The following is a 15,894-nucleotide window of genomic DNA, read 5'->3' as shown; positions in this document are numbered from 1 at the left end:
TGGCTGCAACATCAGATGATGGGGATGTCATCAGATCACAATGGGGAAGAACTATTTTCAGGTCATATTGGCTATAACCAGTAAACTCTAATTTTACCGTTTACCTATCAATGGTTTATTAGTTATAACCAATAACTGGAAACCCTAAGTATATTCCAGGTACACGGTAAAGAAACACAGTTAAGAGTGACTTTCTTGGATTTAAAAATATGTTGTACGGAGAGAAGAGGATCATGACTGTACAATGGTGAAAGAACCTAAGTTGTGTACCTGAATTTTAAATAGATTGTTTTGGGAAAAATGGTTCAGTGGAAGACCAAGGAGCAGGTTGCAGTAGTTCCGGGGAAAATGGCAGAAGCACCGATAAAAGATAGCATCGAGGAGCATCTAGAAAGGAATAAACTTATGAAAATAAGCCAACATGGCTTCTGCAAGGGAAAATCGTGCCTAATGAACTTATTGCACTTCTTCGAAGGAATTAACAAATAGATGGAAAAAGGGGACCCCATAGACATTGTATACTTAGACTTCCAAAAAGCCTTTGACAAGGTACCCCACGAACGCCTACTTTGGAAACTGAAGAACCATGGGGTGGAAGGAGACGTACACAGATGGATCAGGAACTGGTTGGCGGGTAGGAAGCAGAGGGTAGAAGTGAAGGGCCACTACTCGGACTGGAGGAGGGTCACGAGTGGTGTTCCACAGGGGTTGGTGCTTGGACCGCTGCTATTCAATGTATTTATAAATGATCTAGAAACAGGGACGAAGTGCGAAGTAATAAAATTCGCAGATGACACCAAACTATTTAATGGGGCTAGGACTAAAGAGGACTGCGAAGGTTTACAAAGGGACCTGAACAAACTAGGGGAGTGGGCGACGAGATGGCAGATGAAGTTCAATGTAGAGAAATGTAAAGTCTTGCACCTAGGAAACAGAAACCCGAGGTACAACTACATGATGGGAGGGCTGGTAATGGGTGAAAGTAGCCTAGAAAAGGACTTAGGGGTACTGGTAGACAAGACAATGAAACCGTCGGCCCAGTGCACAGCGGCCTCTAAGAAGGCGAACAGAATGCTAGGTATCATCAAGAAAGGTATTACAACCAAAAAGAAGGAAGTTATCATGCCGTTGTATTGGGCGATGGTGCGCCCGCAACTGGAGTACTGCGTCCAATACTGGTCGCCGTACCTTAAGTAGGACATGGCGATACTCGAGAGGGTTCAGAAAAGAGCAACGAGATTGATAAAAGGTATGGAAAACCTTTCCTATGCTGAAAGATTGGAGAAACTGGGGCTCTTTTCCCTGGAAAAGCAGAGGCTTAGAGGAGACATGATAGAGACTTACAAGATCATGAAGGGCATAGAGAAAGTGGAGAGGGACAGATTCTTCAAACCTTCGAAGACTACAAGAACAAAAGGGCATTCGGATAAATTAAAATGCGACAGACTCAGAACCAATGCTAGGAAGTTCTTCTTCAAACAGAGGGTGGTGGACACCTGGAATGCACTTCCAGAGGGTGTGGTAGGACAGAGTACGGTATTGGGTTTCAAGAAAGGATTAGATGTTTTCCTGAAGGAAAAGGGGATTGGAGGGTATAGATAGAGGATTAATATGCAGTTCCTGGACCTGATGGGCCACCGCGTGAGCGGGCTGCTGGGCATGATGGACCTCTGGTCTGACCCAGCAGAGGCACTGCTTATGTTCTTATTTAAGTAGGAGGGGATAAAGGTAGATCAGCTTCAAGGAAAGAACAGATTTTAGTGATATTAGAAAGACAAAACAAGCTCTAAAAGTGTTTGCAATATGTGTAGAGAAGGATTGCAGTCATTTTTGTTATATGCCAGACCGGGTGGGAAGATGAAGTACTATCCAAAGAGACAAAGAGAGAAGAAACATCTTCGACTACAGACTACAAAGCCTTCAGGAGAGATATTAAAACCATACTCTTCAAAAAACACATAAAACCTATCCAGCACAACCAATCCCAACCCAATATCCAACACTCTATTTACCCTTAGATCTCTCCAATACTCTTTTATCTACCAAACATTATCTAAAACCCATAATTTCACCCTATTCTTATCTCCTAAAGACCTCCACTTCCCTTTGGTAACTCTTTACCCAACATATATTACCTTAAAAATTCTATGTCATCGCTTATTCTATTCCTTCAAATTTTGAATGTAATTTTTGTTTTAGTTTGGATGTAATCCGCCTTGAACCGCAAGGTAATGGCGGAATAGAAATCACTAATGTAATGTAATGTAAACTGGGTCTGGGGAGAAGTATAAGGATAATATTTATTTATAATTTGCTTTTTTAAAAGGCAGAGCATAAAAACATAAATAATCAAAAAAGTCACATTAAAATGCAAACAAAATCAAGCTATAACACTACACAAAAAATTCCTATACTGCTAATATGTACGCTTACTACATTGGTCTAAAATCCATTGCTACATTAAACTTAATAAACCTTGCAATCAAGCTACACAATGCTCCATACATAATCTAAACAGATGGTGCGTCAAATGTCATTTGAAAGAAGGGATGTCCATCTGAGTTCTGCTTTATCCATGTTAGGTTTAAGCTAGCAGTAGGACATCCAGGCAACAATACATCTCCTCCTGTAACTTTCACTAGTATTTTTATCCTGGTGACACTCAGGTCTACCTTTGTTCCAGAAACTTGCATCCACAGAGGAGAAAGTCGTCTCTTCACACTAAGTGGCAAAATCCAAACAAAAGAACAGAGCATGCCTGGTCTTCAAACCCCTCATATAGCAAATTTCACTTCAGCGTCAACTCCGTGTGAGATAGCAGCTGTCATCCTGAATTTGGATGCAACTTGTGGTTTGTTATCTTTTAGCATTCAGATTTGATTTTGTTTTTATCATTTGGGACTGATGCAGGCATCATAGCCGAAACACAGACCGTGTCGAGTCCATGATTTGAATCTATCATTTGCCGTATGTTTACATGAAGTCCTGTGTGGTTTTGTTCTTTGTAAATAGTAAGCCAAGGTACACATACAGTCCAATGTATAAAGAGTAGTTTCTCCCGGGTGAGACAGGAAGCACAATGGATTGATTCAGGTGAAATTCTGTGACCAACTTAGGAAGGAATTTAGGATGAGTTCTGAGAACCACCTTGTCATGATAGAACACTGTAACAGGTGGGTCACAAACAAGTGCTTGAAGTTCACTCACTCGACGAGCAGACATGACAGATATCAAGAAGACCACTTTCCAAATTAAAAACTTACGATGAGCAGATGCCAATGGTTCAAATGACGGCTTCATCAAATTGGTGAGAACCATATTGAGATCCCAGATAGCTAGAGGCAGTTTTAGTGGAGGTTTCAAGTTCAAGAGTCCTTTCATAAACCGGGAAACAAGTGGATTAGTAGCCAGAGGTTTTTTGTTGAAAGGAGCATGATATAAGCACTAATAGCACCAAGGTGAACTCTGACAGAAGTGGTCTTAAGTACAGAGTTGGATAAATGGAGAAGTTAGTCCAATACTGAAGGAATAAAGATGTGGAAAGATCCAGGTGATGGAGAGTACACCACGAAATGAAGTGTGTCCATTTGAGTGCGAGTATAAGGCTTTCTGGATGCAGCTATAATGGCTTGTACTGGTTCAGAAAGATTGAAATCTGTTGAATTCAGGTTGAGAAGTACCAAGCTGTTAGGTACAAGATTGGGATGTAACAAGAGATCCTTGATTCTGAGTGAGTAGAGATGGAAAGATCTGCAATGGAATTTAATTTTTGACACTCAACTGAAGTAGAAGTGAAAGTGAAAACCAAGGTTGTCTGGGCCACTGAGGAGCTATTAGGATCATGGTGGCTGATTCCTGCTTGAGTTTGGCTAACATCCTTAGAACTAGAGGGATTGGCGGAAAGGCATACAGGAACTTGTGTGATCAATCCAGAAGAAATGCATCTGCCTCCATACGATGAGGAGAGTTCTATCTGGAGCAGAACTGAAGCAACTTGTGATTGTGGGGAGATGCAAACAGATCTATTTGAGGCATCCCATATAGTGAGAAGATGTGGCATAAGACTTTGGAGTTGAGAGTCCACTCATTGGGCTGAAGAAATCTGCTGAGCTTGTCGGCTAGAGCGTTCTGTTTCCCTTGTACATATATGGCTTTGAGAAATATGTTTTGAGGAATTGCCCAATTCCAATTGTTCTCGGCTTCCTGACACAGAGGAAGAGAGCCTGTTCCTCCCTGCTTGTTGATCTAGTACATGGCTACTTGATTGGCTGTGCGAACAAGGAGGACCTGATTCGAAAGACAATCTTGAAATGTTTTCAGAGCATTGCGAATTGCCCACAACTAACAAGTTGATGTGGAATGTCTTCTCTTGGGCAGACCACACATCTTAAGTCATGAGACCATCTATGTGAGCTCCCCAAGCATACAAAGATGCATCCATTGTAATTATTTTATGATTTGGAGGAATGTGAAACAGCAAGCCTATGGAAAGATATGTTGGATTCAACCACCGCTGGAGAGATTGACGAAGAGGCGAGGTGACTTTGATCCATTGGGAGAAGGAATCCTTGGCCTGAGTCCACTGAGATGCTAGGGTCCACTGAAATGACCTGAGATGAAATTGAATGAAGGGAGTTACATGAACTGTGGATGCCATGTGACCCATAAGATGCATCATTTGTCTTGCTGAGATGGTTTGCAGAGTGGACACATATTTGTAAAGGTGAAACAAGATGGTTTGCCTTTGTTGGGGTAGGAAAGCCTGTAGAAGAGTGGTATCGAGCATGAATACTATGAACTCCAACACTTGAGAGGGTTGAAGATGAGACTTTGGAAAGTTGACTTCGAACACTTGGAGCTAGAAAAAAGCTATAGTTGCTTGAGTGCTGAATGCACTGTTTTGAGGTGATGCAGCTTTTATCAACCAATTGTCCAAATATGGAAATACTTTAAACCTGTGTGTATGAAGAGTTGTTGCTACCACAACCACCAGGCACTTTGTGAATATTCCTGGAGATGAAGCAAGGCTGAATGGCAGAACTTTGTACTGAAAATGTTGATGATCCACATGAAAATGAAGAAACTTTCTGTGATCTTGGTGTTTGGATATGTGCATATAGGCCTCTTTGAGGTTTAGAGAGCACAGCCAATCGTTTCATTCTAGAAGTGGGTATAGAGTTCCCAGGGATAACATGCATAACCTTTATTTGACTACATATTTGTTGAGGGCTCAGAGGTCGAGAATGGGACGAAGACCTCCCATCTTCTTTGGAATTAAGAAATACCTGGAGTAGGACTCCTGATTTTTCTGGGAAGGGGGTACTACTTCTATGGCATTTAGCTGAAGCAGAGCTTCAACTTCCTGAAGAAGAAGGGACATCTGTTGATATGTGAAAGAGGACTCTCTTGGACGGTTGTATGGAGGAATGGTGATGAAATGAAGAGAGTAATCCTCTTGTATGACTTTAAGGACCCAGTTGTCTGTGGTAATGAGAGTCCAGCATTGATGATATAAGAGAAGTCAGCCTCCAGTAGGTTGGGGTGGTGGCTGAAATGGGGGTATTGCGGCTAGAAACATGTCAAAAAAACTAAGCTGGTTTCCCAGGCTTTTGAGATATATGCCTCTTTTGTGGTGGGGGTTTTGAAGAGGATAAGGTTGTTGGATAACACCTCTTGGAAGCAGGTCTCTGAGAAGAATTGAATGGCTGAGTCTTAGCCTTAGATCCCGTTAAGGTGGTCCAGCTTTGTTCATGTTGAGTAAGTCTTCCAAAGCTCTTCACCAAAATAAGGAATGTTTGCTAAATGATTCTGAACGTTAATGTCCATGTCAGAGACTCACAGCCATGCAAGACGTCTCATAGCAACAGACATAGCTGATGCTCTAGATGTTACTTCAAATGCAACAAAAGCACTTCTTGCTATAAACTTTCTGGTTTGAAGGAGACTATGAGTAGTCTCCTGAAATTCTGGAAGTCTGTCAGATGTAATATATTGTTGAAAATCAGCTAATTTCTTAATGAGTTAAGATAAAACATATAGTTATAACTGAGAATCCTTTTGGCAAACATAGAATTTTGGAAGAGGCGGTGCCCAAACTTGTTCATGGTGTGGCCTTCACATCTTGGTGGAGTAGTAGCATATACTCTGGTACTGGAAGATTTTTTTTAAGAGTAGATTCCACCAATCTACAATCTACAATCCTGCCCTGGCTTATCAAAGCCAGGACAGGATTGTATTCTATCTAAAAAATCTATCATCCTTGGAGCTATAGGAAGAGTAAGAGAAGTCTCTCAGTTCTTAAAAAGAGCTTCTTAAGGAGATTATGTAGAGGCATTTTAAGGAGCTCTTCAGGAGGTTCATCAAAGTCCAGTGCATCAAGGAGCTCTGTTCTGGGTTCAATATCTGATTTGAGCTTAACAGGCAAAGCTTTTTCCAGCTGCCTGATGAATTTGGTAAAAGAAAGTCATTCTGGAGGATATCTATGCCTAGGCAGTGGAAGAGACAGATCTGATGGGATGCCATATGAATCGAGTACATAAGGTGATCAGAATCAGTGTCTTGATGAGAAAGATCAGAATCAACATCTGTAACTCCAGGAGATTCTCTATATCAGGGGTGTCAAAGTCCCTCCTCGACGGCCACAATCCAGTCGGGTTTTCAGGATTTCCCCAATGAATATGCATGATATCTAATAGCATACAATGAAAGCAGTGCATGCAAACCCGAATGGATTGCGGCCCTCAAGGAGGGACTTTTACACCCCTGCTCTATATGAAGGAAAAGAAGGATGCTTCCTTGTCTGAGAAATGCAATGACTGTGAGAACATCAAGAAGGGCTCCTTCAAAGACGCTGGTACCGGTCAGATAAAGAAGATGAAGTATGTCGACAAGAATGTCTAGATCTTGATCTGCAACAAGGGTGACTACATTCCACTGCAGTCTAAAGAGAACCCCTGCTACAAGTAAGCAACTGCATTTTCTCACATGAATAAAAGGAGAACAAGTCAGATATCACAAAATAAACAAATTTAGAAAATATTAAAAGATGTCAATTAACCAAAGGATGCTACTGGCTCCCTTGAATTCTTGTTTACTATTATTTAGCTGGAAGATATTTTACCCTATACTTAATCTTGAATAGTGTAAGTAACCTGAATAGTTTTGAATTGTTATACAAAACACCCATTTTTAAAATCTCTCATTTTTTTCTCACACTTCCATGATAGCACTCTGCTTAAACCAAGGCCTGAATGTTCAAAGGCAGGAGATAATGTCCCTCAGGCTGGATTCTCTAACTGGTGCTGTTATCTGCAGCTGCCTTAAAAGCGGGCACCAATTGTGTGTCAATCACGTGATGGCGCTGTTTAGAGAATTGCGCCTCCAGCAAAAATAGGCACTGGAAACATAGGTTAATGTTTTCAAGGCCTACATTTCCGGCACCTACTTTGACATGAATGGCGCCTAACGCCATTTTCAGCATTAGTCACACCTATAGTGGTATTAAGGCACCGCTAGGCGCCTCTAGAAGTGTGATTCTGGCACTGGTAGACGCTTTGAATTTATACTTAAATTTATACTTAATTTGAGTTTCAAATGGTGTTTCTCTCTTAACTTAGGTGCCGCGCCATATATAGAATTTGCCCCTCAAGACCCACCTGCCAGCACAGCTGACCCCTACTGGGCATAGCTGACAGCCTCATCCCTCCCCTTTCGCAGACAAGCACACACTTCAATCTACTGTCCCATCGCATCCTTGTTTTCCCTCTTGAAGTTTCAAAAAAGCCAGAAATAGGACAGTTGTCAACCAACTTGTGCTCATCTAAGTATATGAAACTAAACTACTTATCAAACAAGCACATCTTGGTCAACAGCAATAGGAACTCATATTATTAGTTCAAGACAATTTCTTTATGGTTAGCCTCCTCACGCCTCCAGCTTATTTTTTATTTGGTGACTATACAATCTGATGTGTTACCTCTGCATCATATCTAACCGCAGCAGACAGCAAGGAGAAAGCATTGTCCACAGTGATGCCTCGCTTGATGATATGTTGACACAGCTTTTTCAGTCTGTTTTCACAATAAGATGTAGCCAAATCCAAAAGCCCTAGTATAAGAAAAGCATACAGTAGTAAGTCATCTTTACAAAGACTTTACACCCTGCAATATGTATGCATGCTCATCTGGTAGCGCTATAGAAATAATTAATAGTACTGTGCTTCCCCGAAAATAAGATAGTGTAATATATTAATTTGGGGCCCAAAAAATGTACTAGGGCTTATTTTCGGGTTAGGTCTTATTTTTTTCCATGTACATGATCATCTCTCCCTTCCTCTCCTTCATCCCAATTTTTCCTCTTTCATTTCCTCCACATTTACAGCATCTTTCCTCCCCTCTCGCCCATCCACTTGTGCCTTCCCTCTATAGCATCTTTCTATCCCTCCCTCCAATAACCCTATACAGCAGAACCCTTGCACTGTGCACAGCATCTTTCTATCCCTCCCTCCCATCCTTCGTGCAGCAGAACCCTTGCACAGCTTTTATCCCTCCCTTCCATGTAGCAGAACCCTTGAGCAGCCCCCACGCCCCCGCTGAACCTCTCATCCTTCCATCTCTCCTTCCCATCTGAACCCCGCCGACCACGAGACCTACATGCCTTCCTCCACAGAGTAGTGTCAGCAGCACTCTAAATAGGCTGCTTCGCGGCCTTCTCCCGCCGAGGCCTTCCGTGCACCGCGTTACTGATGATATCATCAGTGATACAGCAGAGGGAATGCCCAGTGGGAGAAGGCTGTGAAATAGCCTGTTTAGAGTGCTGCCAACGCTACTCTTTGTAGGTTTCACGGTCAGAGGGTCGGCAGGGTTCGGATGGGAGGGAGTTCGGCTGCATGGTGGGGGGCAGAAAGTGCTGCTGCCGGCGAATCCAGGGACATTTGGATTAGGCTTCCGGGGACTAGGGCTTATTTTTGGAGTAGGGCTTTATTAAGACCTACCCCGAAAATCATGCTAGGGCTTATTTTCGGGGAAACATGGTAGTACCATAGTAGAACAAAGACAAGTTTCAGTCACATGAAAAACAGAATGCCCTCCCCCCCATTTGACTTGCTTTCAGTTAAAAGCTATCTACTGGAAAAGATATTAGCCAGGTAAGAACCTAATCTCTTTTTCCAAGTGGAACGTACCAAAGCAGTCCCAGAAATCTAAGGTGGAATGACTGCTCAGGCATGTAGCACTGAGGACCCCAAGTTTTAGTTTATTTCTTTTGGTTGATGTACCACAGTTTGAACATACTTTAAATGACATATGGAAAGCCAGACAGAAGAGATTATCTAAGGAATATTTCCATAAGAGTCACACAGCAGGGAATAATTTGAGTAGTTATTACTGGGTTGAAGAAGGTAAGGCCTCTTACACTAGGTTTGGATGAAAATTAAATTAAGCTTTCTATTCAAGATGCAGGCAAGAGACATATGAAAATAGTCTGCATCTTGGCAATGAATCTCACTAGAAGAAAGATAAGCCATTATTCCACAGCTAAACAGAATGGCTAAAATCACCAGAAGCAGGATACGAACATCATGGCGGTTAGAGCCTGTTACAGGAGCAGGCTGTGTGCGTACTAGTTCAACTGTCTCCAGTTCCTAATTGGTTTGATCCTGTAGTAATGGTGGGGTATCTTCCTTGAGCTTGTACTTAAAACAACTCTGTTGAAACAAAAGCAGAAGGTGCCAAGTGTTCTTCTCTTGTAGGGACCTAAAGATCAAGGGGTCTGCCACTTTGATAATGTCATTCCTCCTTTTCTTCCACTTAAGGAAGACAGCTGCAAATAGTGCCAGGCTAGCAAAAACTATACATGACACTTCACAGAGCAGGTGCTGAGAAATTATTCTGAAGTGCCATCACTGTGGTTTTCAGTTAGATCCTCCTTCCACAGATATTTGCGGGCATTTTAAGAGTTTATTATTAGTTCTTTTAAATTTTTGGCAGAATTATCAATTTAGATAACAAAAGGCATAAAAGTCTAGCTGAAATTTTCAATAAAAAAATAGGATTCTTCATTATTATTATTTTTTTTTTAAATCATACCTATAGCATCCTCAGGTGGTAAATCAACACTATCTGTGTATAGGTACTCCAGGAAGGCACGATATACTGGGTAAGAAAATTGGTCAATCTCAATCACCTCCTTCATGTCCTCATTCCAATATGACTGGAACATGGTGCGAAAATGTTCACACCTATAAAACAAGAACAAGGAAAACATGTCACCTGTAATAAGGATGATAACATAGGTACAGTTCCTGAAAATTACTATGATTGCTTGAAAGTCTATAGTTAAACAGACTTATGGCTATACAGCTTAATCAAATAACTACCTCTTCATCTCACTATCTTATCCATACCCCTAAAACTAAAGAAAATAATCTGAAAATGTGCATGGATAAAACAACTGAATAAATGATGCACAAAATGTAGCTTAAGCCATTTTCGAGACTGTTATCCAGTGGGGAAACATGGGCTTATGGCTTTAAACATTTGCAGGTAAGGGCTAATATCTAATTTGTACAAACTTCTAAGTCAGTACAAATTTGTGAAACAGTCATCTTATGGGAAAAGTCTATCGGAAAATATGTGGATGAAAGAAAATGGATCCGAAGACACAAAAAGTGGGACACAAGTTCTGGATGTTCAGGAAACTTCTAGTGCAAAACATTTACCGTAGTTCCAGAAAGTCATCACTACTTAACCACTGGACACTCTGATCATTGTCATTTACTCACGGATCAAACATTGTTTTTACCCTTTTATGGTTTCAGATATTTCAGAATTCCATATTATTTCATTCATCTATGGTCAACAAAGTTTTTAGTTTTTTCTTTTTAATTTCTTTTATGTCATCACACCACTGTTTTGGCATATTGAGTTTTGATTTGGTTTTATGAACAGCACAAACATTGTAAATGTTATAATTTATAACCTATTTATATGAGAACACTTATTTATATGCACATCACACACATTTACACCCTTATTTTTGATTTGTCTCAGGCATATTGTTAATCCTTTATTATTTTTTCCTATGTTTGTACATCCATTTCCCTTTTGTCAAAAGACCCCTGAGGAAGGCAAAGTACTGCTAAAACACAGCCCAGTTTTAATGATAAATCCTGTGAGCATTAATTATATGGTGAAATTACTGTATAACTCTGACAGACTTTTGGTATCCAAGTGTATCATCATCACATGACTTTCTAGCACTAATAAAGTTTTGCACCAGAAGTCTCCTGAACATCCTGAACTTGTGTTCCACTTTTTGTGTCTTCAGATCCATCATTCTTGTGGAACCTCTAGGAAAGAAAATGGCCTACAATTGTTAATGTACATCACCCCACTATTTTTATGCAGATGAGGACTCAAATCAGATTCCAAGTGGTGGTGGAAGTGTGATGGGACTGTTGCATATGTGGTGGGAATGCCCAGTAATAGTAAGGTTTTGGGAACAGGTAAAAAGTGAGTTCTCAGCAATTTCAGGAGTGGACTTGGAATTCACTTGGGAATTGTCTCTTTTCAATTATAGCCGATACTCTACAATTGAAAATATAGACCCATACTATTTTGAAGTGTTGAATCTATAATACTCGATCTATCATTACAGTAACTTGGAAAGATACTTCTTTTTTGACCACCACAAGATGGCACCAGAAACTAAAATGCATTCTTTTGAATGGAGTATCTGCCAGCTCTCAGAAAACAGAAGTTTACAACCTCTTTGTTATGGACTAGGAGTTCAGTCTTATTGGGATGGGAGTAATTAGGTTCTTATCATTAGTTTAACTGTGAGCGTTGTACTAGCACAGGGGAGGGGATGAGGGCAGGGAGTGGGAAGCTTAAGGAGGGGCTGATATGGGAATGTTCGATTGTTAAGACTGGAAAGTTGAACATGGTTGAAAATTTCTCAATAAAATATTAAGTTATAACAAACTTTATTTTACTGACCTTTAAAAATACACATCCAGGGTGGGAGGGAGGGGGGGGAGGGGTTTGCATTGGAATTGATTCGGGGATTTTTTTAGGTAGTTTCTTGTGGGTATTTATTTTCTTGATTACTGGGTGGGAGGGTGGGGAAAATAATCGCTTATTAATATCTCTAAGTTTATTAAGCTTTTCTTGTAATATTATATGTACATGAATTATTTGCATGCATAATTCTACTTTGAAAATTTAATAAAGTTTAAAAAAATAAAATAAAATATTGAGTTACAAAAAATATTTGTTGATTTTGTAAATGAATTGTTTGTACCCAATGACTTGGCTGATTCTCTTTAATTAAAACATATTTTGTCAAACTTAATACTCTGTACCACACAGAAGATCCTAAACAACTGTAAGTCAGATATCATTATGGGGAAAAAAAGTCACTTGAGAAAAGAAAAATAAGCCTCAGCACTCAATTAACACACTTTCAAACATGGACGCTAAGTAATATATCATGCCTATCATTTTTCATTATGGCTATACATTTTATTTAAAATGTCTGACAACCAGTTTATGTTAGAGTGTACCAATACCCTGGGCAATGGACCTGAGGCTTTTTATGGTCAAATACCATGCAAAAAAAGCAAGGATTAGACTTTTCTGTGCTGCAAGATTGAGCCAGAGTTTACTTTACCTCCAAAAATGATTTTATTTCTGTGATTTAAATGACTTGAAATAAAATAAATTCCCCTGAAGCAGCTTACATTGAGCTAAAGATGGCTTGTGTTAGAGTTTCTGCCACTGACATCTGAAAGAAGCCTTTTTCTTTTGACACTGTAAATTGTTAAGAAAAAGGATGCTTGTACTAATAAAATGTATAAATGTATCTATTTGCTTGGATATACTCATATCTATGCAACACAGGTAAGGAAATTGGGTTTGCTGTTCATGGTTGGGTTGCAGGTGGCATCAGTAATACTTTCAAGACGTATATTAGTTTGGGAGAGACAGCCACGATGCAAGATATAGGAGGGGTGTGGAATCAAGCATAATGGTGTATCTGCAGTCCTCCACTCACTGGCTCCACTTCCTTGACAGTATACTACTTAATTTCACTGGCAAGGCCTGAGAGTGAACAGAACTGGATCTAGCACCTGGGAGCCAACGCAGAAAGCTACTGTGGGCTATAGTTTGCTCCTAATGAGTAGTTTTCCTGCTCATTAATGGCAGCTGTATGCTAAAAGGATTTCTGTGCTGAGTTTGCTTCCACAGTAGACATCGGTACACAATATATTAAAATACATGCTAAAGAGCTGATCAACGCACAGCCCTGCATGCTGCGAGAGAGCTGATTAACACAGGAGCTCAACAGCAGAAACCTATGCCAGATCTGAAGCTGGCATAGAGCTCCAGCAGTTGGCATCAGCTCCCCATCTCCTTCGCCTCATTTTGGCCTGTTCTTTTCAACATCTTTGTGAGTGATATTGTGGAAGATTGTCAGGTAAAGTTTGCCTTTTTTTGTGGATGATACTACACTCTAATAGGGTAGAAACCCCAGAGGGTGTGGATAACATGAGGTGGGATCTAGCGAAGCTTGAAGAATAGTCCGGTAATTGATAACTAAGATTTAATGCTAAAAAAAATACAAGTTCATGCACTTGGGCTGCAAAAATTCAAGAGAATGGTTTAGCATAGGGGGTGAAGTACTTCTATGTATGAAAGTAAAGTGGGACTTGGGAATGATTGTGTCTAATGACATGAAGGTGGCATATCAGGTAGAAAAGGTGACTGTCAAAGCCAGGAAGATGCTCGGGTGCATAAGAAGAGGAATGACCAGTAGGAAAAAGAAGGTGATAGAGCTGTTGTAACAAGTCTCTGGTGAAGCCCCATTTAGAATACTATGTGCAAATCTAAAGACCGTACCTTCAAAAAGATATAAATAGGATGGAGTCGGTTAAGAGGGTCACAACAAAGTTGGTAGTGGTCTTCGCCATAAAGTATATGGGGACAGACTTATTCATCTTGATAGGTATACTCTGAAAGAAAGGTGGGAGATAGGGGATATGATAGACATTTAAATAACTCTGTGTCATTAATGTACAGGAGGTGAGTCTTTTTCAAATGACGAAATACTCCGGAATAAGAGGGCATAGGATAAAGTTGAGAGGTGACAGGCTCAGGAGTAATCTTAGGAAATTCATTTTTTACAGAATGGGTGGTAGATGCGTGGAATAACTAATTTGGAAATATACCACGAGTGAAGACTAGGGGGTCATGGTAACAAGTCTCAGTACAGCAAATGCAGCACAGCCCACAGGAATTCAACAGGTTGCGTTGCATTTGCCATACGAGAATTGCTACGATGGAGGCCCCAGGTCTGAGACTACTGTGAATAATCTAGCCTATTACTGTATGATGATATTGATGGTTATTGCTTTAGAGCTCACAAATAAGTTGAAAACAGCTATCCTGACTTTAGACCCAACTTATTAGACAAAAAGCTAGCACATAAAAAATACAAAACAGCCAGGCCAGGCACTGGTCAACTCTTTGAGGTTAAAACAGCCTGTGCTCTGCTGCACATATGCCTGGTGGCAACTACAGCTCACCATAAGAACACTACCTGATTTTTAACACAGCTTTATGTACATAGATATATTTTCCATCAACTCGAAACTTTAGATCTGCCGTATCTACGCTATCAAATTCTTTCTTCAGGGACTCAGCAACTGTTAAAAAGTCTTCATGCTCTGTAAAGGAAAGATACAAAAAGCATAGATTAGTATATAAAAAAAAAAAATTCACATACACAAATTTGTCATTTTTTCACATTTTTAAAAATGATGTTGATACTCTAGCTTGAATAATGCCCACTTGCAACAATGTTTATCTACAAATTTATATACTGCTATATCTTAATAGTCTAAGCAATGTACAAAAATACAACCTTGAACTACTACTGATCTTCATTCAAGATTGGAAAGTCTATCAAATCATCTTTTATAGAAATTATTGAGTCCCCAAGACAGATAGATGGAGCTACAGCACTTTTGACCCTAGTTGAAATGTACTAAAAATCCTGACCACTTCCCAAGTGTCAATTCCTTCTCACATTTGGAGGGAGCTTCATTAGCATTCTTTTGCTCTGCCTCCCATCCTTCTGGGCTGTCCCCCAATTCCTCAGTTTGTACCAAAACAGATGATCAGGCCTGGAGAGGGAACAGAAGAGGGAACGGTACAGGGACACTCCCAGAGAAACATGTTTGTTCTGCTCGAATCATTAAAAATATAAGAGATAAACAAAACTTAACCATTTGCAATACATAATGAGGTGAAAAACAAACAAGTCACCAACTGGAGCACCACCTGCACTAAAAGCGTGGGAGATTTCATAGATACCCCCTAGCTATTCTTGTCAAGGCTGGACAAAGGAAAGAAACAAGATGTCTGGATTCTCTGGCACCTTTGGGGCAGTAAGCAGGCAAATGAACATCTGACAGGGTGGGCTTCAGGAATGGAGTGTCTGTCTACTAAAAAGAAGATTACTGAGACAAGAATCTAATCTTTCCTTCTAGTGCAACAGACACTATTCCTGTACGTGTGGGACATATCAAAGCAGTCCCCTGAATTTAGGGTGGGACAGATGAGCCTGCTGTCAGAACTTAAAATCTGAATGCGGAATCCTGTTTGGCTGCCATGTCCACCCAGTAAAACTTTGTGAATGTATAGAGAGAAGACCAAATAACAGCTCTACAGATTTCTATTGGGGACACTGCCAAAGATTCTGCCCAAGGGAAGCTACGCTTCTAGTAGTGTGCACTTTTATAGATATAGGTAGATGTTTTCCACTTCCTGTATAGACTGAAGAAAAAAATCATACGGATCTATCTTGAAAGGGTTGCTATAGAGGCTGGTTGAC

At 40.3% G+C, this 15,894-nt stretch overlaps 1 protein-coding gene across 8 annotated transcripts in view; it reads right to left on the bottom strand.

The window, feature by feature from the left end:
- LOC117362203 (RCC1 and BTB domain-containing protein 1) overlaps window positions 1-15,894 on the bottom strand; it is a 112,903-nt gene that overhangs the window by 11,055 nt on the left and 85,954 nt on the right. For all 8 annotated transcript variants that reach the window (XM_033948198.1, XM_033948196.1, XM_033948197.1 and 5 more), the window contains 3 exons: window positions 14,599-14,725; window positions 10,086-10,237; window positions 7,976-8,106 (listed from right to left, as the gene is read on the bottom strand). In XM_033948198.1, the coding sequence (XP_033804089.1) occupies window positions 7,976-8,106; window positions 10,086-10,237; window positions 14,599-14,725 (410 nt within the window). The remainder of the gene's footprint in view (window positions 1-7,975; window positions 8,107-10,085; window positions 10,238-14,598; window positions 14,726-15,894) is intronic.

This window comes from Geotrypetes seraphini, chromosome 6, assembly GCF_902459505.1.
Source record: "Geotrypetes seraphini chromosome 6, aGeoSer1.1, whole genome shotgun sequence".
Taxonomy (NCBI): Eukaryota; Metazoa; Chordata; class Amphibia; order Gymnophiona; family Dermophiidae; genus Geotrypetes; species Geotrypetes seraphini.
This window is presented reverse-complemented; position numbering and strand designations above follow the sequence as displayed.